Source organism: Cariama cristata, unplaced genomic scaffold (genome assembly GCF_000690535.1).
Source record: "Cariama cristata isolate BGI_N322 unplaced genomic scaffold, ASM69053v1 scaffold4042, whole genome shotgun sequence".
Lineage (NCBI taxonomy): Eukaryota > Metazoa > Chordata > Aves > Cariamiformes > Cariamidae > Cariama > Cariama cristata.
Window position 1 is genome coordinate 33,231 of NW_009603101.1, and position 27,290 is coordinate 60,520.

A 27,290-nucleotide genomic window follows, 5' to 3' on the forward strand; every position below is an offset into this window, starting at 1 on the left:
CAAACTAAGTTAATAAAAATATTTTAAAGAAGTATGGCTTGCATAGTATTCCAAATATAAAAGCAAAGCAAATGCAGAGAAGACATACGTTTGATGAAATGTTCAACTTAAAGTTTACTTGTAAAAATCCGTAAAATTGGATAATAGGGTGACATAAAGACTGTATTGAAAGTTAGTTATTTCATTTAATAGATTTATGTATGTTACAGAAAATAAGAATCAGGTCTAAACCCACATATTCTGTCATTTTAACTTACTTTGAATCAAACATGTTAAAAGCAAAATATTAAACTAGTGAAGAAGGAAAATAGTTTCTATACCTTAGTCCGTATGTCTCCTAAGAGCTGTTAGCAGTAAATTATTGAAAAGAAACAGAAATTGAGAACAGGAAAGTAAGGCACAGCAGCACTGTGACTATTAAACTACCTGCCACTGGACAACATATAGTCTCACTGTAAATTTTGTTCTTAGCTCTCTGTGTCTGATTAGCATATCACGCACTGCCAAGAAGTAGTTTGCTAAGCTTCCATTTCCAGGGAAATACTATATATCATCTGCTGGTTGGTCACAAAGATGTCTCTGTCAAAATCTTTGTGTCTTATGCAGTGATATTTGAGTATTAAGACTTAACACATGCAGTCAATTGCTATCTAAGTATGAAACTTTCATTTAAACTTTATTTTCCCATCATCTCCATCTCTCTTTGTTTAACTTCATTTCAATACCTAAATTTTGTCATTGCAACAGTAACTACAGCAGTCAACATCCTACAAAAAAAATAATTACATAATGCAAAATCCCAAATCCCCTAAAAACAAAAACAAGCCAACAAAACAAAACACAACATACTAAAGGCCAGAAGAGAAAAAAAAAAAGCTATTTATCCTAAAAGGAAAAACCCACACCTCTGCAAAATAACTGTCATTCAAATTTTGGACTTGAAGCTAGCAGTTAAAAATTCAGTTTCATTACATACTCAAAGAAGCAGTAGTATAAATGATTGTTTTCCCCTCAATTACCATTGCCATGTGCACAGGGTTCTCATTTTTGACTGTAGAATAACTTAAAGGATATCACATACGAAGTGGTCAATACATCACATAACAAGCAAGCTATTGGCAACAGAACAAGCACACATACACGTGCAAGAGAATAAAGGAAGGGAAAAATCACAAAGACATGAGCATTTTTGAAAAGGTCACCATAAGTAAAAAAAAAATTTTAAAAGAATCTGAAATGCCAAGGACTGTGCTAAAGTAAAAGGTACAAAAATATGTAGAGATCAGCATATTGCTGCATTTCAGGCATCTTACATTCAAACCAGATCTTAGCCAGAAGACTCACACCCCTTTGGCTTGAGCAGTATTGTAACCAGCCAAGTATTCTTCATACCATAAAAACAGTTAATACAATCCAGAATATTTCTGACTTTTATATTACATCTGTCAGGACTCTACATTCTACCTTTTAAAAACACTGTTCTGAGGGGGGACTTCAGTCTATGTTAAAACAAGAAGGGTGTTCATAACCAGATTTCCATCTAAATGGAGCCCTTTATACAGGACCACCTATACATTTAGAGCATAGCAGGCAACCAGGAATGCAAATACTACAATAATAAAATGTTGCTTTTCTTGATCCTTCTTTGTAATGACAGATTCTAGCTAAAATATACAACCTAATTTTCATCTAACATTTCTAAAAGCATCACGCTACTTTGGATTCAGGTAATACAAACCAGTTTCTATGAACAAACTTTATTGCTTCAACAATGAAGCTTCAAGAGCAGTCACTGAAAGCATGAGTTTCTCCCCAATTTATATTCTTGCTACATACTTTGCCCAGCTAAATTTGAATAATCTATGAAGCTGCTAAAAGTACTAAAGAGGCTCTTCATGTAGCACCAGTGTGGATAAATCCATAGCACAGGCTTTCAAATTATAGCCAGTACCTTTTCACGTTCCATGGATTGTTTTTCTATTGTTCTTTATTCTAAAATCCAGACTTCCAGTCTACTAACTAGCATTCCTCATCAATGCTGAAAACTTTTTGCAATTTTACAATATCAGAAAGGGGAAAAATCACTCCATCTCACCATGACCTCTTAGACAAGATTTCACAGATATCCTGATCTCTATGCCAGTGAAGGCATATACATTTTAACTAATGTGCCAACAAGACAGTATTAACCAAGAAATCAACAAATTGCCAGACTAAGAAATGAGTTCTTCAGATTTTTTCCTTTGAAATTTAGTTTCTCTCTATCCAGTCATATCTGGCTATAATTGAAATTTTTAAGAGTCTAATTTGTAGTTTTTACTAATGTTCCAAATAATCTTTTTCTTAAAACAAAGTAATAACAATTTCCTTAAAGCATTCTGACAAATAGATAACCGGTACTTACAAATATTTAATGATATGCAAATGGCATACAATACCTGATAAAAATGTATCTGATTCACAGCATCAGTTATTTTAAACTAATTGAAGATTTCAGCTTGCTGATGTAAGTGTCAGAACAGCAAAATATATGATGTGTTTAGTTTGCCTAACCGGGGCAGGGGGGTAGAGGAGCCAAACCTACCCTTTTAAAGAACAGTAAAGGTTAAGAAAGAGAATAGCACAACCAATTTTAAATTCAGTGTAACATTTTTAAAACAAAAGAAAACAAAACCTAAACTTATGAAACACTGCCTTCCAAGCCACCAGTTTATCTCTTCAGCAGCAATCTCAATATTGCCAGACAGAACAACTTTAAACGGAACCCAGGCTTATGACAAGTCGAGTGCTTCAGCTGTCATCATTCCCAGCTCGGAGAAGCCTTTGACCTACCCAGAAGTTTGTCTGGCTGTTGTGGGAAACTGCTGGTTAGTTCTACCTGCTCAAGTGGCTCCATGGGCCACTCCAAGACTATTTCCTGCCTGCTATGGAAAAATGTACATTTCTCAAATGTCAAAACTTCTGTAGGGAACAAAAATTCCAATACTTTGCAGCTCTAGCAATTCAATTTCTCCTTTTCCCCACCTTGAAGCCAATAAAAAAATGAATGACAAGTTCTTTTGCATACTTTAATGTTTAAGTACCAAACATTTTAAGAGTCTGTACCCTACACAAGGTAAGCGCAAGATTCTTACCAAAGCATCTGCTACTGCCTCTTCCACGTCAGAACCTGTGTTCAGAACTCGCATAGCACTAACCGATGACGACAATCTACTTGACTGACTAATTCCAAAGCCAGTACCTGTTATAACAACAATAAAAATGAATACAAAGAATTCAGTCAGAATAGCAATGTGGGACATTAATACCACATGCACTTAAAAAAACCCAAGCAGAAGAAAAGCATTTGCTTAACACTTCTAATAAATTATGCCATGGCTAAAATACTGGTTATTTTCATTCTGAAGTCTTTAGTGGTGCAGCAACAAGTAAGAAATTAAGTAAAAAACCAGAGTCATATACAAACGTTTTATTCCAATATCACAGGGAGGGAAAAAAAAACACCACAAAACAATGATTTTAACTGGAAGAACCTTTCCTCTTTTTTTTTTTTTTAAATTGTCTTCTTCATTTTGGGTTTTTGTTTTCATTTAAAGAAAACGCAAATAGAATAGGAATGCTATTGAGAGGGTTGATTAGAAAACTACATGCATAAAGAACGCTCTACAAACACCGAAAAATGGAAAACTAAAAAAAGTTCTTCTGCAAGTAAAAATAAAATAATTGTTGTTAAGAAAGAAAAGGATTAACATTGAAGGGTGGGGGTGGACACGAAATCTAGCAACATAAACACATCTATCTGGATTACTAAAACCACAAAACTCAAATTAATATAAATAATGCTTTTAAAAACTGAACTACGAGAATAACCAAGTGGGTGTGAAAAAAAAAATCCAGGATGACTGCACAGATGACAGCAAAGTGTACTCATCCTTCACCTGTGGCCCCATAAACATCAGGAGCGTAGAGGGCACCAGTGGATCTGGAGTGATGTCTGGAAGCTGCAATAACAGGATCATATAAACCCTATCTATTACCATGGAATCAAAGTGCTGCAATAGTTGCTTAGATGAACAAGGGAATATTTATCAAAAAGATTCAGCTTTAGCACAGGAAATGGAGTATTACACAGAAGGAAAAAGCTTCAGAGAATTTCTTTGATTATATAGAATATGATTACACAGAATTATATAGGTTTATGTACACTGGACATTTCATGCATTTTTTTTTTTAATTTAAAAGATGAAGAGCAGATTAAAAGCGAGTATCTTTAAGTTCAAAGAAGAAAAAATGCGTAGACACACATGCGCGCACACACACACAAACAGAATCCTCAGAAATATCTAAAAAGTTCCACTGATACTGGTCTTCCATTGTAGAGTTACCTCAATTTTATGCACTCAAGTCAGAGCCAGAGCTCATGGACCAAACATTATCTGTAAAATGCGACTACTGCACTATGTTAGCAGCTGACAATTTCTATAAACTTGAGGTCTTGCCTATGTGCAGATAAGTCAACCTCAGTTAAAACTCACCACTATATAGATAAATGTTAAAATTATTCAATTTTAATTAAAAGTTTAAAATAATTTAATGCAGTTAATATTTCACATTTGTATTGTTTTCTTTAAATAAATAAAATGCGAAATGGAAATGTGTTAGTTACTATAGCTCATTAAGATTCTTTAAAGTTATAAAAAGTTGGAACCAAAGATCCTTAAGGACTTTTGAATAAAACTGAGTACCCTCCTCCTTCTAGCACTGGTATAAAACTGGTCTTTTAGAAATTCTGAAGAAGCTGACTCACCATTGCTAATATTTTCTTTCTTAAACCAAGTAAATTTAAATTCAATGTGTTTTTAAACAACTCATCTTCTGTCTTCAGTTCACTTAAGTTAGAATTTTACAGCCTGGTAAATGAAACTGGTTTTGACAATTTTAACTTGAACTCAAATGTCCACCCACAGTGACATAAACGCCAGATATAATCTTATGATTTAATAAATAACTGTAAATGCAAATATTTTACACCTTTTGGATACATAAAGTAGATAAAAAAACAGGAATGAAGTGAATCATCCTTTGATTAACACAGACAATTTAAGAGTCTGCTTTGAATCAGATAACCCCTACATGGACCAAATCACATTTGGGGAAGCACACCTCTCAACTTGAGCAAACTCCAAAACGATCCCAAGTCCCATGAAGGTCCTTGAAATAACATCGTGGTTTTCTTTCTCACATAAAGTTCTCGACTCCTTACATAAGGTACAGCAATGTATTTTGTATCAAACTAAACCTGCATGAAGTTGTTTAGCTAGGGAATTTTATTTTGCAACTAATGCTTTGTGGAATACTTGGTTCCTTAGAAAGTATGTCTCAGCATGGAAAAGGAGACAGGAGAGAGGATATCAAAACATAGGCCTCAAGGCTGACAGAGCTTTAAATACAAGCCATAACGAGATAAACCTTTCTATTGCTTTCCATCAACAAGCCCTGAAAATTAAAGGTACAATTAAAAATTCTAACTTCAGGCATATAATTCAAGATGATCCTGCCCCCATACACATTTAAAATATGCCGGACAGGTTTTAAGACAGTGAAAGGAAGCACTATATTGGATCAAACATACATCATTCCAAAGCATATTTTCAAGAATATTCTTTGTACCCCTCAAACTACAGAAATTGTGCAAGTATTTACTTTTGATGTTTCATTTTTTAAAAGATGAATCAAAATAAGATTTTAAATAGACTCAACATAATTTCTTAGCTAAAATATGGAAATTATACTAGTCTGATATTTAATATTAACTATATGTAACAGAAAAATAGGCGCTTCAATATAAATTACAAATCACTCACTTCTCAGAGTGGCTGTTACCTCCCAATTTATAATCTTACACTGAGATGAAAGATTACAAACACTTCATGCCAATGTATACAGAGAAGCAATTATGCAGCTTTTGGGTCATTTTATGCCCCAAAGGGCTTAGCATTTGTAAGCAAAAATTTCTGTGTTGAGAAGCAGATGCAATAAAATTACATTCCCCTCTCCAACCCCATGTAAAACTGTCTCTAGCTACAAACACAGAGCTGAGTTTGCCTTATTTCATCCTCTACTTGGATCCTTGAAAAACATTTAATATTTTTGATAGAAGTTAATAGCATCCCAGAAGAGAAAACTGGTCCAACAGAACACTGAATGATATTCAAAATCATTGAAATAAGAAGTCATACTAGAAGGAATCCTCGGAATCCTCATTTATTCCAGGTATAGCTGCCTCTTTTTTTTTTTAACAACACTAGATTCCTATACATGCTACTTTGCATTCTCTGTGCTATCAGACAATCCAGCTTATTGTATTTGTATAGGTACTTGTTTTGATATCTCAATATAAAAATTAAACTCCATCAATAAATGTAAAACCTCAAGTAGCATCCATCCCAATGACTGATCTTATAGTATTAGTTTAATATAGATTTCTTAAGATAACAAGCGTCTGACCAAATACAAAATGTAAATCAGATCTTGCATGCATGCAATTGAAGTGAAGCTGTAAGGTAGCAGAAGCAGCACAAAAAGATCTGGAAAATACCCTCCTTTTTAAAAGAAAAGAAGGTATGTGTGTACTAAAACAGAGTCTGCCAGCTGTGTTTTAGTAAAACATACAAGTTAACTAATGAATCCTGCATGATGTCTACTTTTAATTTAATTTCCCAATTAAATAGCATCTGGCCAAATTAGCATTAGTTATTGAAACAGCTTTCATTCAATTAATCTGTACTTTCCCAATAAAACCATGGCTGAGAGGAAGCATGCTGCCTTAAGAGACCACAACAAACTTCCAATGCCAATTAACAGTACAGTCAGGTGCCTCAATTTGAGATAGAAAGCAGAGATTTACTATTTTCAGACTCTGTTTAACAGCTAGTATTACAAACTCCTTAACTGTAAGCTACACTTGGCCAAATAAAAGAAGGTTACATACTGAACAGTAACTCAAAGATAACACCAAAAAAATATGTTTCAGACACAACCATACAGAGACAGTTTTGTATTACTGAACAATTAAACAAAAAACCCAAAACAAACAAAAAACAGCCCAATAAGTAAAAATACTTTTACCACAATTTACTACCAGCTTCGTAGTAACCTTGACAAGGATACATGGACTTGAGAAGCTTCCCTAATCCTTAACCAACATGTTAAAGTAATTGTAAGCTAATGTTCCTATGCCTTATTGACATTCCAGAAAGAGACAACAGCTTGACAACCCCATAAAATCTTTTAAGCTTCAGGCCAATGAACTGAAATACTATGTGAAAACAAAACTTCTGCTTATAGCAGCTCTAGAAAGGAGGACTGAATGTAGCTATGCATGTGTGAATATGAAAAGATTTCAATTCCTCTTCTTGCCTATGTAACAACAGCTGCTACTTCAATTATTTATCACATTGTCACATATCGTTATTGTTCTACACAGATTAAAAGTAAACTTCAGAACTGTACTTTGTTCATCTACTTGCATAAGGACTTTGCTACTTGCCCTGTTCTTTTTTAGAAAAAGGAAAGCATCTTCAGAATACAGTTCTGCTTCAGTAGATCAGATCCTTATCTGCAACATCATGTTTTCTTGCTTTAATAGCAAAAAGGCAACATTTTTATTATTTTTTTCACATAATACAGCAATGACAATATAGCTAAGGAGACACAAAATGAAGTGAATTTTCTTCTTATACAGCAAAATGATTCATTGACTAGGGAGCAATCTGAATAATAGCAGACTTTAAGCTGTTGATGCAGGGAAAGGCAGAGGATGAAAGCCACACTATACTCTTTGCTTTAGCTCGTCAGTAAGAAATGGATTATCTAACTGCACCCAAGCAATAAGTGCTAATTTGAAGAGAAACACACCATTTCCAAACACTTCCCTAAAGCAAAATTGCCCTTTCAAAAAAATACCTAGACACTGCATAGCATACACCTTTCCAGACTTGGCATTTAAGATTAAAGACCAACACTAGCAAAGCGTTTATTTTTCAAGTGTGCAACCCATTCACACATTGGTCAATTCTCCATCGAAGTAAGTGGTGAGTGAGCCAAAGGAAGGGAAAATAACGGTGGCTGGCTACAAGCTACATGAAGGAGGCATGGATTCGTTAGGTGCAAATAATGAAGGGCAAAGACAGCCATGCACAACAAGGGGCTCTGAGTACTTACCAAGGGGTGGAAAAGAGCGGACAGGGCTTGTGTCCCTGCTACTTTCACGGCTGGCCTCCCGACTGCACCCCTGACTCACACTAGGCCGAGGAATGCGGCTGCCTCGTGCTAGTATGATTCAGGGTACAGACAAACAGCAGCACAGAAGGGGAAGACATAAGAAAAGTTGCAGTTTTAATGCAATTCTGTTTTGCAGTAAGATCAAAGATGTACTTCTAAGAAAAGACACTGACGATTATGTCGTATTATAAGTCATAACTGTTTCCACACACTTTCTTGATTGTGCTGGATTACACCAAGTGTAGCCAGTTCAATGAAATTATTTCTTCGCACAGCTAAAAATGGGGATTTACTGACTCTTTACAGAATGGTTTAAAAACCTCTTGAAAAGGATGGAGAGGAAGCAAGCAACAAAAAGTACGAATAGAGTATTGATTCATAATTTGCGCTCAAGATCAAGTTAACCAACAGTAGAGTAAATGAAAAAAACCACAGCTTTCTAAAGAAAGAAAATATTAAGTTGATGCAGCTGAAGTAAAAATCAAGATATAAATCAAAGAACAGCAGCAATACCATTAAAACCAACTGATATTTTTCAATAATATTTTTTGCAATAAAGTGTAATCAGGTTATACCATGAGGTTTAAGACGTATCACGTTCATATTTGTATCACAGAAGTATACACATGCACCCACACATACGCAGAAGACACAAAAGTAATGAAGAAAATAATCTTTTCAAAATGATATCACACTGTCATGCAATGGATGTGGGTATTTTGGGGGAGGGGATAAGAAGTGAAGAAAAAAGAAAGACAAAAGGAAGAGAGAGAGGTGAGGTAAAGAACAACTACTGAGCTACTGCATTCTGACAACAAAAAACTTAAAGTTTCAGCTTAAACTGTCTTGTGTATCAAAGACCAGCCCTCAGAAAACAGGCATGTTTTCAATTTTGATTGATACATATTCTAATTTTATCATCCACCTACAACACAAGCTGTAGATATCCAGCACATCAAGTAAGAAGGGCTATAAAGAAGCCAAGAATTATTCAGTGATTCTTACCTACTGACAATCTAGAAGGACTAGCTTCTCTACTGCATCCCTGACTTCGTGGGATTTTGCTTCGTTTTTGTGCAGCTGCAGGATTCACTAACACTCTCTGAACTCCTGTGTTCATAGTGGAAAGTGTGGTTGTCGTCAAAACTCTTCCAGGAGACCCAGATCTACTGCCAGCTGAAGGCAAAATGAATAAATATAAGTAACAGCATAGGAGATCAAGAACCATGGTTAAAAAGAAAATAAATGCTTAAAGTTAGTAGGAAAGTGGTGGTAGATTAAATGGTCTGGAAAAGGCAAAAATGTGAAATAGAATACCTTGGTTCAAGTTCTTGTAACACTACATACAAGGTAGATAATTTTATCAATGCAAGGAAGCACTTGGCATGGTATTTAGCACTAGATACACTCCAGAAACTATAAATTATATTTCTAGTCTTCTTCAACAGTTTCAGCATCCCCAACATGAACATTTGTGTGCTCTTTTTTAAGCTACATGGTCTCCCTAATCACATTTTCCATTAAAAAAAGAGAAGGGGGAGAAAAAAAAAAGGAACAGAACTAGAAAGCTAAAGGCAGCAATTTTAAACTAGTGATTTCATAATTACCCCAGCTCTTCCAAGGCAACCGATGTTATAATAAAATAACATCTTTTCCCTAACATTTAAAACTCTTCTCCCTTGATTTTAAAAGCACGGGGTCTTCAAACACTATTCTCCGAGCAGTTAAATAAAATGTCATTGAAGATAATTAAAATACTCATGTTCATGTCTGTGGAGGTTACCCAACAAATTCAAACAAAATCTTCAATTAGTTTTAAACAAGTGAAAAAACTGATAAAACATATTTAAGTGCCTTATATTTTTATTAATCAAAACTGTACATTATGAAGTGCTACAAATGTTCAACACACTGTATTCACTACCAGAAACTGGTCACTGATGCCTAATTGATATTTCAGTTACAGAAAATGTAAGTTCTAAACCCTAACAAAGAATTCATCCTTCTCTAGTTATAGCCAATTTATACCACCAGTTGATATAAATAGATTGTCTCTACCCACAGAATTCAAGAAGCCTGACCAAATAAAAAGCAAAACATAATTTTAACCAAAGGTTAATTACATACAGATATGAACCTTTCATTAATCTTTTAAAAATAACCAGGTAACTGTATGACTGCAGCTATGCTACCAGATCTATAGACTCAACATGCAACATCTCAAGTGAGTTTCACAGGTTACTTCTTATGAGTCACATTTAAAAAAGATACAAGTTGATTAAAGCTTGACCATATGGGAAAAGAAACAAAATCCCAAACAAAATGAAACATGTGCTGGGCGGAAAGGAGAAAACTAAAACAATGTACCATGCATATACTTTCAGATTCATTGTTTGAATTCAAAATCAAAATGATTGTTTAGCAAAATCCCTTTTCCGAACTATGGACCTATTCAGCAGAAATGATAAATAAAATATTACATAGCCTGGAAAAAACAAGCATAACTTCTGTAGCAGAAAAAGAATAGGCAAATCTATTAAATTGCTGTGGTCTGCAAAAATTAAGGGTTTGGCAGTTTCTTCATATCAGGGCATTCCAATTTAGACCTGATCTTACTATACCTTCTTCCTAGCCTCCAGTATTTTGGGTCTCTTTAAAACAATGAAAATATTCTAAGTTTTCACTGTGCCAGAGACTTTTAGAAGACTTTCTTTAATAGGTCAGAAACCTGAAAAACTTACTCTTCTCAGAATATATAGAAGAAATGCAACCTCTCATTCTAATACTTTATTTATCTTTCTATAGTCTGACCTGCATAGTGTATGACTATAGTGTAAACAAACCAAATGAAGCTCAATACTCTGAAAATATTACGCTAGTAACAGCATTGGCATAGTGTTGTCAGTACTACAACGAGTAGTAGATCTAAGCAAACTGAATGATGAAAGGATTACTGAAACAGTATTCCAAAACGACAAAAACCTCCCATCTCTCCTGCCTTCCAAAGAAGCATTGCATCCAATTAGGTAAGTGCAGCATATGGAAAGAAGTGAGCCAGAACTTCTGCTGAATAGGGTCCTTCAATGAGATATGTCAAACAGGTGATCAAACAATGACGTATACACAAATTCTGTAGACTCTTACCACCAATGGGGTTAGCAGACTGTGATCCTGAACAAGTGTAAAGGCAGGATTAGGGTAGGGGTTTATAATCCATGAAGAGGGAGGGAGCAGAGCAGATTAAAAAATGGATGGCAAATGGAAATAAGAAAGCTTTAGTCATTTCACACAGGAAAAAAAAGCCACAGGGGGTTATGCTAAAGCAGTGCTTTTAAGTAGCTTCCACAGTTGAAGAATTAAAACTCAGATGCTATGTACAAAGCAGATGAAGCAAAACTGCACAAGCAAATTACAATTCTTCAGCTTTTTAATAAAAAACTGGATAATACTGAAGAATTAAATTTCAATTAAACATGAAACTGTAGCCTTCATATTACTTGAAAAGAATATTATATTGCCAAAAAGGTTCAAGAAGTTCAACAGCTGAACAAAAGTTACACACAAGGCCAAAACTTTTTTTTTTTTTTTTTTTTGAGACAGACAGTAAAGGAACTGAGCTGTAAGTGCGGTGGATGACAAAAGAAAACAATCTCACAATGGCACAACTGAAAAGACTTGCATAGAATTTCAGGTCTTCCTCTTTAAAATGTATCTGAAGTATAAAAGTAAGAATTTGCTTCCATTCAGAAATTTAATTCTTTTTCTCTGAATGACAATTGTAATGTAATTTTAGCACACCTTGCTGAATAACTTGACAACCAAACAGGAAGTAAGAGGAAAAAAAAGGAACAATTTTTTTTCATAGATAAGAATAAAATAATGAGCTATAGATTGTATAGGCATTTATTGTACATTACAATTTAAAAATAGAAGAGGAAGAGTAAAGGGCTTCTAAAACACTGAAAAATATCTTATTCAAATTTGCAAGTCTTTCATAAAATGATCTTTGAACAAAAGTGCTAAATAGTTGTAATCCTAAATTTACAAAAGCATCTGCGTTACAGTGGTTTTTAAGAAATAAAAGCCTAAATCTAATATGAAGCTATTCTCCCCCTATAAGCTGGGGAGCTAAAACAATCCCCTGTATGGAAACATCCAAGCATCTTGCTCCCCACAATGCTGTGAAAATTTTCAGTCACATACAGAAGCACACCCAAAGATCTGGCATACAGTGCCTGACAATTCTCCTTCGCCTGTCCGTTTGTATTTGCCCTGTTTATCTTCCTTAAAACATCTCAGAATTCTTGTTCTCCCCCACTGACAGGTTATAATAAGCTACCTGAAGCCATCAGTTCTCAACAGAAGTAGTCATGAAAGGCTGTAAAGATGCATTCATGGATTTAATTTTCACACATCATCACATGTAGACAAATCTAGGTATTTCGGTATCAATTCAAGTTATCTCTTCAGACATTAATACTGCGTAAAAGTGAATTCTCTTGGAAAAAAAATTGTCTTTATTAGTCTTAGTAAGAAGAAACTGAAAAACTTTGTTTCCCTGAATATACAGCCAGTTTAATTAATATTATATGACAATGATCATCACAAGTCTTATATTACTCCCTAAAATTTAACCTCTCCCCCAAATAGTTTATCAAACACCTTAACTTTTTAAGAATTTACCAAATCTATTCAAAGTCTGAAGGTATTTTCAAAATACCCTTTATTATTCAAAATACCAAAATACTCAAGAACTTCCCTAGTACTAATGAAGAGAGTGTTACAGATACTGCTTAAAACTTCATAAAGGGAAAAAGTGATTTGACAGGACTGTTATCTCCCCTCCTCAAATTATTAATCCAAATATTCTTTGTTTATGATATATTGTAGTCACCTTATCACTGAAAACGTAAAACAAGTTTTGCACAACTTTTGTCACAGTCAATAACTAGACTTTATTTTCAAGCTGTCATCCCACAAACACTTGTGGGATTAGAGCACCGTCAAAGCAAAAAATTACTTAAGAGAACTTCCGTTACTGGATTTTATTATTTTGTATTTATCTGTTCAGGTTTTTTTGAAAGTTTTATTTCACCAAACCTGCAAGCATTGGATCAGGTTTGATCCAACTGTATTAGCTGGAAAATAAAGCAATGTAAAACTCAAAAAACACATGAAAAAACCCCTAAAACTCTTCTATCTGCTTTTTTTAACCTCCAAAGTAATTCTATTTATGATAAATGCAGTCATTGCTATGAAGATCAATGTTGTTGCCATTAAACACAGAATTAAGGGTTTTTATTAAAAGAAAGTGGATATGGTTAGTGATGGCAAAATAATTGTACTGGAAAATTCAAAACCTGTATAATTTACTGGGTTATTGACATTAGACCTGATAAACTATAGGACTGGTTAGTTCATTTTCATTTTATTGTTAATTTGTTTTCCTTTCACTAATCTCATTGCATTTCACTTTATTAGTCAAAGATGAGAATCTGAAAACACTACAGAGCTTAGTCAGGTGATGTCTGTTGGGAGACATCAGATGTGTGAACAAATTGCTGCAGGTCAGCCAGTGCCCAAGAATCTGAGGTAACCAGGTCTTTTTAATTAATGACTGAGTGCTCAGCTGGATCGGCAATTTCACATTTGCTTTGGTTTCCAAACACACATAGAAAATTACTGTAGCTTAGCTGACACACAGTAAATTGCTTATTTTAACCCTTTGATACCATATAAGCTAAGTAACTGATTATAAAGTTAGAGTTTAGTATTTTTACTTGGAAGAAGAGTTAAGTAAAAGTAACAACTGTAATACTAAAAAAAAAAAGAAGTATATATACAAGAGCTAGAGTAGTGCTTAACTTAAAATGAGAATAGGTATTTCTGGCTGAAGAATAAGACTTTTTGGAAAATGAAAAATAAGGTTTTGCGCCTAACATTGAGGATATCATTCAGTCTACCTATTCTTCTGTATTACTCATCCATGTGTCATACGTAACTGACACAGAAGTTTAGTGGTCTTTCACGCTGTGGAGGTCAGAAAGGGGGGAAAAGAATGTTGAGAAGTTATAATTGAAGACAGAATTTAAGCGTAGATTTTATTCCCTGTTACATTATCTAATTTAATTGGAAAACTAAGACCTAACCTAGTATTTTGTCCAGAGAAAAACAACATGAATTAGAAAAGCATGCAAATACCACTGACCCAAAACACTGAAAAAAATACCTTCGTTTTTGTCTGGCGATGATGAACCTAAGGCACAGAACAACAACTCAGTATGTAGCTCTTTTTTTAAATTAACTTTGACTGTAGCCATTGGTCAATGAATATATGCTTAAACATTTGGCCTCTTTATCAGGTATAACTGACAAACAGAAAATACATACGCTGAGACTGTGACACCACTTTGGTTCTACTCCGTCCTCTGGAATCTGTTTTAGAATTTCCAATACCAACAGAAGGTGTTGAAAGCTTTGTTCGTACACGACCTATAAGAGAAAAATAGCATTAAATCAGTTTTTCACAGTAATGTAGAAAGCAAAGCATCAGTAGCATTTACTAATATTTTCTTAAGTTTCTGTAAATAAAAAAGAAGCATAACATAGCTCAATTGGTGAAAATTCGCTTGGGATAATTAGTAGAAATTTGAACACCTTGAAGGACTTCATAGTTGAGGAATTGAAATACTTCTCTGATGCTACCTGTTTCAGTAAACAATTTACACATTATCACTTAAACACTTCACATTAGCTAGCTAGTTCTTGCTTCCTATATAAATAGGTTGATTATACTAAAAAAAGAGAAATTTAAAAAATATAATAGGCAATGCATATGCTAATGTTGCTGCATCTGGTACAGTCTTCTCCTGATTACTCATGGTTGGAATTCTACTTTTGCTGTCATAAAACTACAAAAACTATGTTGACTACTTTTTGGATAGGGTTCTGAGGTTTCTTCCTAACTTCACTCCTCTTTTTAAAGATCTAAATACTAGCTTTCCTATTACTGAAGATTCTACTGTTTTCCTGGCCACAGTTGTACAGACTTCTATAGGATTTCCCAAGCCTTTTATAGCAATTTTCAAAGACTAAGTACACTTAAAGTACTTCTCAGTGACACGATACAAGGAAATACTACTCTCCTCAACAGGCAGAAGAACTGAGGAAGAGACAGATTAAACTGCGTATCTACAACTAAAACAATAGATACACTTCTCTCTAGAACGCCAGACCATCTTGGGTTTGAGTTAAACCTTTCTGTAGTATCAGCCATGTTCCTCGTACCATTCAGAGTATACAAGGAAACTAAAAAAGCAAGGAAGACCCCAGTTGGATGAATTATAGGTAGCTGAAAGATTATTCATAAAAGAAAATAGTAGAGTTGTGTACTACTTTTCCTAAAACGAACTCTCATACAACAGAAAAATGAAACAAAACCCAAAACCATGCTAACCATAATTCTTACAAGTTGCAAGAACAAAACCCAAAAAGCTTGTACAGGGTGGACCTAGCTCAACAAATAATCCACTTTTAAAACCAGCATAATTAAAATATTATCTAGACATGTAGAGTCAACATTTGACCCAGAAGGATTAGGTACACAGACTGTTATTTAGTTCTAGCCTCTTTAGGCTTTCCACAGCAGAATTTGGAGACCAGCCAAGTTAATATTATTCATCCAAGTAGAGGGAATAGCCATAGATGAGAGTCTATAAGAAGAGAATCAGGATAAAGGAGGTTATTCACTAAACTATAAGAAAACAATATGCTAGCAAGAATGGTTAGATTAACCAGTCCAAACTCTACTAGTTATCCCCGTGCAATGGCAATGTTTTCCCACTGAGTGCTGTGAGACTGCAAGGCATGTAACTGCATTCAGAATTTGGCCCAAAAATCTAGGAATACAGAGTGCCACTATTTTGACACGATGTTAAATTATTGCTTGAAATCTGGTTCAATTTTATCGAAGTAGAAAACCAGTTTGCATTTGTGAGGTAAATGAACTGTTAACTCACTTGGAGTCTCTACATCCATTCACTAATGACAGGTTTAAATGTTAATAGCATATTGAAAATTAATTCCCAAGTCTCAAAGAGATGAGTAATAGTAGCACCTGCTTCCCAGAACATCAACACATCTGATGAAATATTCTGTGACAAGATTCGCTTTAAAAAACAAATGCAAAATTATAAAGCTCCTATATTTTCACACTAAAAATGTTAAGCAATGATGCTTCTACTGCAGATGAGTACTTGAGAATTAAAATAAAAGCAAAAGAATTTTTAAAATACTACATGACAACCAAGTATTAGACGCAGAAGCTATCTGGAGCTATGAACCTCCACAAAGCCCCAGAAAGACCATATTCTACTTTTAAAGCTTAATTTTTATCAATGAAAATATGAAGCTGAAAATATTAGCTAGTCTAGCAAAATATTTTCTTACCATCTTCAGAAGCTGTTCCTAAATGAAAAAATAATAAAATACATGATATTCCAAACAATACTGTGTCTCTCCAATTCCTTTTTGAGATTAAATCTTACGAATACTACAAATTTTATCAAGTCAAGAGGGCTAAAGCTTTTGTGTTGCAAGTCCATTATGAAACTGAAGCAAAATTATCAAGAAACATCCATATTATACTGATAGCTATTTACAAGAACACAATATATAGCACTGCCTTCCAAACTTGTTACAAAACCACAAAAAAAATCAATAGAAAAAAATTAAATCTATAAGTTAAGTCAACAAAATGACATGTACAGATCAAAACAGACATTAAAAATATTTAGGGCAAGCTCTTCTGAAAATACGAATCCTATTATTATAAATTACCTCAGAGAAAAACACAAGGACAGTGTTTCCCACACAGGACAGTTATAATTTGATAGGAACTGTCAGTAAGGAGGATTTCTCTGAATTAAGTCCATGAGTACTCTGAAGATCTATATGCACAAGATCAAGTTTTGCACAGAGAAGTGGAAGTCATATGAGCTTGCTGAAATCAGATCACACTTGAACAAGCATGCCAAGCTTAACAATGCCTGATTATGACAAAATGAGAGCTGGACAAATCTTTTTACTGACATCAGTACCTAAAAATGGATGGGAAGCTATCTAAATGGCAGTCTCTAAGGTTCTTTGAAACAAATCTGATTATTGAATAAAATGTACTAGTAGTGATAAAAATGTTAAATGCCTCAAACAAAAAAAAAAATCAAAGGGTGTTTCCATTTTTGTATTCACTCTGCCGTTTCTGCCTTGTAAGAAAACTACAATGATTAAAACATCTGTTAGTGTCTTTGGCTAGCCCGAACTTAACTTTCTCAGCAAATCTGGCTACAGTTTTCTCATATTATACTATCTTCAAGGCACTATTTTTAAAAATTACCTCTAAAAGATTGATTTAGTGTAAATTTCAATGCTTCTTCACTAATATCAGTTACAGTAATATGAATGCAGGAGTGCCTCAAAGTCTTCCAGATCAGATTTGCCAGTTTGTATAAAAAAAAACAACAAACCAAACCCTAAACTACCCCCTGAAATCCAACATTCTTCCAGAGCTGGATCTTGGAGGGCATGTTCTATGCAACACCTAAGCCAGGCTAACAGCTAGCTGCTCCTAAAACGGGTAGTTCTGCTTCTCCTTCCTCTCCACCTTTGTGCTACCACCTGGTTTGGATAGCTAAAGGCTCACTGTCAGCTCCAAAAGTTAAACAACAGAATCCTATTCACTTTTGTTGTATGAAATCAGGTTTCTGGAGTTTGTTCACCTACAGTGATTCATAATGGAGTACTACAAGGTACTAGCGAAAGAAGCAGTAAAAACATGTGGCCAAGATTAGTGGGAAAAGGAAAAATGACTAGTTCTTCCTGGTGGCACTTAGATCAGAACAGTCGGAGAGCTAAGCTGTGTTCATTCCGTTTTGTACATCATCCCTACAAATATCCTCTAGAAAAAACTCCTGTTACTCTGATCAGTTGTGTAGCACTTCCCTTACTATTTTTAGAAATGTTTGGGACACCATTAGTTGTGACTGCTGGTCTGAACAGAAGAAAAATCCCGTACACGCAGCCCTAAGAACCTTTATTGCTGGTGACAATGTGTAAAAGCTCAAGATGGTTATCAATAAATCCTATTATATGCAACGTAAGGAAATCTGATACTGAAATAAGACAGACTTTGTACTATACTGTACAAACTCCCCTCATTTTATTAAAGTAGGCTTGCCATCTGCAATGCCCAAAAATGGCTCAAATTCTTCCAAAAAGTATCTCTCCTGAAACTGATTATCTGTGCTTTAAAATAATTCAGAATTCTGAATTTTAGAGATCTACTTATTTAGTTTTAGAGATCTACTTACACTCTCCCACTGATGTTCTGCCAAGAAGTCAAAAAATTGGACTTTACAGGTAAAACTATGAAACATGAGGGAACTAGAGCTAGTTAAAAAAAAACATGTATTGATTATAGAATTGCTCTGTAATTAATAAAGCTTTTTTCAAAAAATAGGAGTAACGTCCAATTTCTGATAAAGTTTCTGTTGCTGATGCCTACCAATCAAAAACATTGACAAATACAGCAGTAACACATATATTAAGACATCAAGATTACATAAGAGTTAACGAAAACAGCATAGTATTTTGTTAATGAACAGACAAATATATTAAACATCAACAAATTTACATAAAAGACATGCTATTAAATATTTAATAGAATTAGAGGACAGACTAAACAATTTCTTACCATCCATCTTGTCAGAAGTATCCTCTTTGTTGAAAAAGCAGGCAAAGAAACATGGAAAACTTAGTGTGTTAGAATAAAGGTGTTCACAGCAGAGTCATAAAACATTAACTAAGGAAAATACATTAATATTAAATACAGCAGACATGTTTATCTAATTCATGCATATGTAAGCTACCTTAAGTAAAACTGGTTTCTCTCAGTCCAAAGTACAAAATTACAGAATGGGGTACAAGTAGCCTGCACAGGGATGTTGAATCTCTCTGTAGTACCCAGATTTGAGAAAACTCTTACAGTAAAATATTTATAAACTGTTTCATGCTTGGTGTCAACAGTCAGTGAAGCACCAGTACATGTTTATATCACTACTGAGCCACAATGTTTATATTTCTTACAAAATTTGCTACTGAGCATGAAGCCCCACCTGAGATAAAGGGACAGAAGGGAAAAAGACATCACAATAAAGACAGAGGACAAATGGGAGAAAGTTCCACTCTGGTTTAAAAGCATTAAAGATTTACCAGTTCAGCTGGAAGGCAGTGCATACATATTCTGACAGTAACATTCAAAATTAAAATATTTAGTGTGACACATATATAATTACAGATCAACTCTCCTCAAAATGGACATTAATACTTAAATATGTCAAAGACAGTCAGCATTTGGAGTAACTAAAGTAGAGAATGTCCTCCTGCTTCTAGAACTCTAGTCTTTAAAAAAAAAAAATCATAAATAAGCAAGCAATAGTTCTTCTATTAATCATAAAAAGGGAAGAGACAGGTGGAGACAATTATAGATTACTACACTCCTAAACCTGTGGCCCTCTGAGGCTCTAAATTTGGCAGCTCTTAAGCAAAAGGTGGATGTTTCTCTGTAAGTAAGGGTGAAAATAAATTCAAGTTTCAGGAGACAATGTTATTTATTTTGGCATTGACTGTAACACCCAAGAAGATGTGGAAAGCATTATGGAAGTACAGTAACATTTTCTAGGCATTTTAGTAGCGTGGTCAGCATTATTTTGACAATTCTGTCATTTAACTTTCCATATTTGGACTAGTATAAACAACCCCCTTAAAATGAACAGAGGATAGAAGTTGACCAATTAGCCCACTTGCTGAGACATGGCACTTGCTTGGATTCACACTCCATTCATTTTAAGTTTACCTTTTGAAAACTAACAGCAAACAACATTTTGAGGTGGTTAATCCATAGACAAACACACAACAGTCACACTCTCTACATAGGTAAGAGGGGATAGGTATGTGTCATTTAAATTACCTTATCACTATTAAAAAACTGTTAGGAGAATTAGCCAAGATCAATCAAGCAGTAGTGCTTTTGTGTGACCGTAAGCAAACCTTAGCCTCCTTGACTATCACTGCCCTTATACCATCTGTAACAGGATTTGACTTTACTACACATTGCTAGTATCACATTATTTTGCCATTTCAAACGACCACTGTATTCTTCTCCACAAGTGACTGCATGTGCTAGCAAGGCAAAGCTTTCTAGCTACTCAAATCCTTCAAAAGAATACGACCAGGACTTACTGCCTATTTATTCCTCTCTTTCACCTTCACTCACCAAATCTATAAAGAGAATAAGCTATTTCTTCATTTCTGTTATTTTCCTGCATAAACCCACCACTATTTACTTCCCTGAAAATCTCTGTGCCCTTCTCAACCCTTGCATACAAAATTCTGGACACAAATCACATACTGCTTAAAATGTTCTGAAAGCAAACCAATACTCCAAGCGAGAGCTAATTTTCTGTGAAACTCTTAAGATCAAAGTAGTCCCTTAATTTCAGCAGCATGAAGAAGGCAGATTAACAGAGAGAGATGTCTCTCTTTGTTTTCTGTTTGACGTATTTTTCCTTCTACCACCATACTCTGTGTCACTTCTCACAATAGCTGAACTCCAGCTTTGTCCGAGACTCAGGGTATGTCCTATTGCACAGCAAAACAGACCAGGCAATACTCACCCTGATCTTGGACAATAGTCATCCCACCTATTTCAGGCTTCCAGGCATTAAGTTAGGAGGACCTGAGAATTCCTCCAGCAATAACCACAAGCCTACCTCCTCCACCGCGCAGCCTAACGTGGGTGACCACCTGCTATCCAGCAGGTTCGGACCCCCACCCTGCCTGTGGGCACTAGAGGGAGCCCACACCCGACATCACTCTTCCAAGTAGCCCCTAGTCCTTCTAGTCACCATCGCTCACTCTCACCAGCCTCTTCCTGAAATCAATCGTGTTCAAATCATTTCAAGTAGGCCCTGATGACAAAAGAATCAACTCACTTACAGTGGTTCTAAGTTTAAATTTTCATTTAAAAAAGCTCAACCAAAAACTTTGAAAACCATAGCTTAAGTGTATCCTAGCATCTCCCGAAACACAAAATACATCAGAAGAACTCTACGGTTTCTCTGCCTCTCTTGTGATCATCTTTGGCAATACTGACGTTAGGACATGCCTCCCTGGTGATCTCCCTGGCACATCAGACGAGAAGAAAAAAGTAACAGTTTTGTGAACACTGAACCTCACCTCCCCCATTGCTACCCCCACAGTATGGATAACCTAAAAAGAACAAAAACATGCCCATATTCCTTTACCCTCCCCACTTAGTGGAGATTCTAGCATTCACTACCACCACCATCAAATACTTTTCTGCACTTTTATCATTTGTACTACTTTCTATGTCTAACAGCAAGTATTCCTACCAATGAAGACCGTCACCCAGATAAAAACCATAAACATAGTTCCATCAATACGCTTAGGAAAAAAAAAAATTCTATGAAATCAATGTTGTATATTGTTGTATAAAACACTTCTGTATTACGTGAAGAAGCCACCACTTGCTGCCAGGATGTCTCTTTAGCCTTGTAAAAGAGTCAGCTAAAGAGCTGAGAAAAATGGAAAAATCAAGAGACCTAACACTCATTTCCCTATTACTTCCAGAAACAAATCAGCCATGATCACCATCTGCTATTAAGTGAAGGTACCTCGCCTTCCAATACTTGATATTAATTCCAGACTAACAAATTTAAAGAGCATAGTATTCTTCCAGCACAAGAAAAATAAAACATTCAGCAAAGTTGGTAACTTCAGAACACCTGCTCTTTTGCAATACTCCAATACTACTAAAACATTTTTCAAATGTAGAAGTGGGTTTTTTCCTATAACTTTTTGATCAAAAAGCCCTAAAAATATTTCACAGTATTGTAAAGATGTTTCCCTTACCTAAGGAAGCGTAAGATCCCGGAGGCAGACCAGCTGCTGACAAGCGCCCAGCTCCGGCTGTCTGTCCAGCAGCATGGCGGGCCTTTGCACCTGCAGCAGCGTTAACATCGATGTCGCTTCGAGACCTTTGCAGCGTTCCGGGGCTTGGAACACTCTTGCTGCTGCCTGAAACTAGCAAAAAAAAATAATTAGGAAATTAGCTGATAATTAATGAAAGTAATTATACTTAAAAGGCTAACATTTTCTACCACTGCAGCATACCTGCAAAAAGTACAGAAAATTATGTAAAAAAGTATAAGTCAAGTTAATATTACACGAAGTATTACTGAGGTTAAGAAGCAAACTAGACTTGCTGTTGCCATGAAATTCAGATAAAAAACAGTTCATTTTACAGTACTATTTATCTTCATTAAGCATGAAATTTTAGCATTATTTAATACAAACTATGTGCTCCCACCCTAGTGCAAATTAGATAATTTTGAACATTTAAGTGATTTATTACACTATTGAATGCTTCACGACATAAGGAAATTCACAGCATCCCTTGTGATACTAAAAGAAGATAATATTCCCAACACTTCAGCTAAAATAAAGCCACAGGCAAGCTGAATGCATACCTTGAATTGCTTTAGGGTCTAATCTTCTGTAAAGTATTTTTATATTCACCTCCTGTTATTTCCTAAATATTAACTATTCGCTTCAGTTGATTTTAACCATTGGTTTCTGTCTTCAAAACTTGACTCCCGCTTAACAGTTTCAGTATCCAGAAGACAAGCACTCTCAATTATGGGCCATTTGTAAAAAGGAGTTCAATGATTTATGCCCCAAGAGTTACAAAGACATTATGTGAAAAAGGAACGAAGATATTCAATTCTGAAAAATCAAGACAAAATTAAACTCTTGGAATTACAAATCTGTGGTTTTGTTATTTGGTTTTGTTTGGGTGGGTTTTTTGTTTATGAAGAGCAGCAGCTACATGGGAATAGATGAAAGCTACAATGAGTCCTTCATTTCCAATTGCCATAAGCCTAATCTAATAATCATAAACAGACCACAGAATAATGTTTTGTTTCTTTGAGAGTGACTGTTCCATGACAAAACTCCAGGACAGATGATCAATTAATAATACAAATACATAGCAAATTATGTCTTATACTTGCAGCAACTGAAAATACATAAAAAGTGAAACGAGCATGAGGCAATCTTAGCTCCAGGTGCAGTTTGTACCCTTATTCGACTTGGAAACAGGGTAAACGCTTAAGACAGTAAAATTTAAAGCTGCATTTAAAACTTTTAATTCAAAGAACATAAAGAACAATTACTGTGCTCTGCACTATACTGCAACCACTTTACCTCTGCCTGCAAGGCTTGCTGCGTTGGCTGCAGACCATTTGGAAGATAGAGGCCGACTGAAAAACAAACAAACCAAAAAAACCACTCAATAAACCAAATAAGTCAGTCTCATGTATCAGATTCCAAAAGGCAACAATAAAAGAGGGAAAAAAAAAATATCTTCTGTTCTCTTCTGTTCTTTTCTCCCATTCAACCTCCTCAGCATGTTCTAGATAAACACATTAAATACAGAATGATAAGGAAAGCACAATCATCTTACCCTTTATATTTTATAAAATTACATCCTCATCACAAAGCATTAATCCTTTGCTTACCAACAGGCACACTTTGCTAACACAAAGTTCAGGTATTCCAGACTTGGTCACAGAAACATTTAAGGCAGTCAGTACAAGGTTTTAACCACAGGGCTGATATCTTAAATCAGCCATCAAACAGAAACAGCAGGAGCTACACAACAAGCTTGATTTATGAAAGAAATTATATGAAGAGGTGTGTGCAGTAACAAAGACGACAGGTGTACAATTTGTAAGTCTCCTCCAGTCCTACATCTCCCAAGAAGAGAGATTAATAAAAAATTAAATTCCAAATTAAAAAAGCTGGAACTTCCAAGCAGTTAGACTGAATTTCCCCAGTCTGAATGTTAGAGGCCCCCCCAAATTACATAAGGAGAAAAATCCCGTGTCTTTTCCTCTACATTTTCTCTCCATTTCCCTTTACTCTTACTGCAAAAATGAGTAGTTGCTAAAGAAGAAAATCTTTCTGTCTACTTAAGTTTAACTGTGTGCCCTTCCTTCTGCCTGGTTCAGAAGGGTAAAATGCAGTCACAGGGGCCAGGGAAAAGCAAAAGACCAGTAGAACAAAGCACGATACTTTATTCATTGATTCCTATCTAATCATCTAAATATTTATCTGACCGGGAAGGTTTGTATTTACTGAAATAGTTGGCTATTTCATCAATAGTCAAATTACAATCTGAGTCTAGAGTCTCAGCTTTAGCAAAAATAACCTTTCTCTAATCTTAAACCAAAAAGCAGAGAAAAAAAAAAAGAGATGCCTCCTACTGGGTATTTATCTGAGTTATTAGCTCAGGCACTCAATGCCAATATAGAGGTCAGCACTGTTACCTAACTCCTCACAGAAGATCATCTATTTGCAGCCAATTATGAATAGTACCTGCTTTTCTGACATTACTAGTGTTTTGGAGATATTTTGCTGCAAATAAGTGGAGGAGGCCGAGGCAGAGCTCCTGGGTGCATCCTGACCTTACAAGTTGCTCCAAGCAGAAGGCCCAGACAACTGCCACAATCTACTGCAACTGACATTTCATTTATGCAGTTTCATACAGGTAGGCACCACATTTCTCATTCCACCATCCTCTTGAAAACCAATTTTGATCAATGGTCTGTAAAAGCTCTAAATTCAGAGGGTCAAATATCATGGAGGATCACACTTTTAGGAAAACCATGCCCATATTTCCTAAGCTAGTCTATAGAGGAAGAACTCGGCATCTGTATTATAAGCCAGAAATATAATTTTGGGTAACACAGGGAAAATAACATGCATCTAAATGGAAAACTAGTAAAAAAATTAATTAAAAATTAATTAATTTCCAATATCACAATCTCTTCTGTTCATTTCTTATTTTACTCCTCCCTTTCTGCACTGTAGTACTTACACATCCTGCAATACAGAAAGTAACACTTCAGGATTTACGAGTATTTTAAGGTTCTAATTTCTCTGTAATTTAATTTTTAAATGTTTTATTACTAGTAACTCATCTTCACACAGGGAATATAGATTAATTTAAACAAGAGTAATTAATCCTTGAATAAACATTTGTTTGTGGAAAATGAAGTGTTACCAATAGCCTACATTACAGAATTATTTTTAAAGTGTTTTTTATAATTACAAGTATCATAGGAACAGTAAGATAAGCCTCTGTTATTTAAGGAAGCAGTCAAACTTTAAGCAAACTTCAATTTAATCAGCTCAAGATTGTCTATATATTTTAATACACCACTGACTGCAGCGCAGACCCACCCTCTAGTAATCAGCATAGCTACAAAACACTGCTAATACATATTCAATGCTGTGAAGACAGGAAACAAAAAAAACCCAAACCCAACTATCTCCAACCTGAATGAATCTCACTGTTGATGTCTCCTTCTCATACTTCCCAGTGAAAAGGGATAAAAAAAGGAGTAACATGGTTATTTCTTTCCTAGACTTAGTCATTGCACCAGAATGCTGGACATCAACATGTGAACCTTGACTGTTAAGGAATAAATATATGAATAAGAACAGCCTGCTAAAATCCAGTTAATGACTGCCCTTATTTTTCACCTTGCTGGTGTAATACTGTCACATAGTAAAACATAATAAAAGTTTTTCTTATAAAAAAAATTAAAAGTGACAAAATACAATTGCAGCTTTTCTCTACACCACAGAAGTCTGGCTCATTTACTTTTGATAAACAGTTTTTATTTGTTTATAGGCTCAGAAACAGTTAAGTGGTCCTTACTTGAGGCTCTCCTGTGAGCTGGAGGATGACCTGTCTGACTGAGGGAGAGATGCTATACTGCCAGAATTCTTCAAGTAGGTCTGGAGGCTTCTTTGATAGGGTGGCTCAAGAGAATTGTAGAGAGTCTCAGCTTCACTAGGAAAGTGATTTCTAAGACCCAGATAAGCCCTGCAAAATAACAGAATAACCACATGTAATTGCTCTATAGTTTCTTCAAAGTGTAGAGTCAGGAAGTTAAAGATTATAGAATGAACCAGGGACGGGAGGGAAAGGAACGCAGACTGAAAATATGTAATGCATACAATACTGCCCATTAAATCATAAAAGTAACCAGCTACACTGGCTGAGTTAATCTTTTCAAAATAACTTAAGTCTATCCTCTGAAATTCTCACATTCACTTACTGATTCTGTGGGGAAGCAAAAGAAATTATTTTCTGGCCTACTCACTCAAAGTGCTGCAGTAGCTTAATGATTTAATTAATAGAGGTGGGGGGAAGAAGGATTATGCAGCAATATCAACTTTTATGACTCTTGTTTCAGTAAAATCCTAGAATGCTGCATGAAAGTATTAATTGCCTCAACTTTCAGAATGTCTTTTGCAAAAGAAACTAGGTATTAATTCAGGACTCCAAGAACAGCAACATCATTCTTCAACCTAACTTGTGTCCTCTTCTTCAGCCACAGTTAGCTGCTCACCTCCAATTAGAGCCTTCTATTGCTCATGTAAAACAGAATTTTTCAGAGCAAAATGTAGTCAAAACTCACTTTCTTGCCTCCACTCTTGCTTCAGCATCAGCATCATGAATGCCCTTCTTGATTGTTTCAACCAAGACAGCTGCGTGCCTAGAAGACAGACATTCTTCATGATATTTTGCTCCTCCAAATTCTATTTTAAGTAGTAAAGTTTTACATTTTAATTAACATTTCTCTAAGTAAAAACCAGCTGAGGTAGTAGTTCTAAGATATGAAGCAAACAAACGCTTAAGCACACCGATGACATAACTTCACCTTCTGTAAAGGTTTCGGTAAGCTTCTGCCTTCAATCTAAAAGAATTATAATCTACTTTTCAGACATATATCCACCTATCACACTTAAAATTCACCTGCTTTCCTGAAATGGAAAAACTATTTCCTCCACTATAT

At 35.1% G+C, this 27,290-nt stretch overlaps 1 protein-coding gene across 1 annotated transcript in view; it reads right to left on the reverse strand.

Annotated features, from left to right (window-relative positions):
* The window catches only part of CLASP2 (cytoplasmic linker associated protein 2), an 82,378-nt gene that overhangs the window by 28,278 nt on the left and 26,810 nt on the right, over window positions 1-27,290 (reverse strand). Inside the window, exons 9-19 of the mRNA XM_009695037.1 lie at window positions 26,913-26,990; window positions 26,147-26,314; window positions 23,626-23,681; window positions 22,273-22,443; window positions 19,034-19,057; window positions 16,732-16,749; window positions 14,674-14,775; window positions 9,289-9,459; window positions 8,224-8,331; window positions 3,939-4,001; window positions 3,135-3,241 (exon numbers count right to left, since the gene is read on the reverse strand). Of these exons, the coding sequence (XP_009693339.1) occupies window positions 3,135-3,241; window positions 3,939-4,001; window positions 8,224-8,331; window positions 9,289-9,459; window positions 14,674-14,775; window positions 16,732-16,749; window positions 19,034-19,057; window positions 22,273-22,443; window positions 23,626-23,681; window positions 26,147-26,314; window positions 26,913-26,990 (1,066 nt within the window). The remainder of the gene's footprint in view (window positions 1-3,134; window positions 3,242-3,938; window positions 4,002-8,223; window positions 8,332-9,288; window positions 9,460-14,673; window positions 14,776-16,731; window positions 16,750-19,033; window positions 19,058-22,272; window positions 22,444-23,625; window positions 23,682-26,146; window positions 26,315-26,912; window positions 26,991-27,290) is intronic.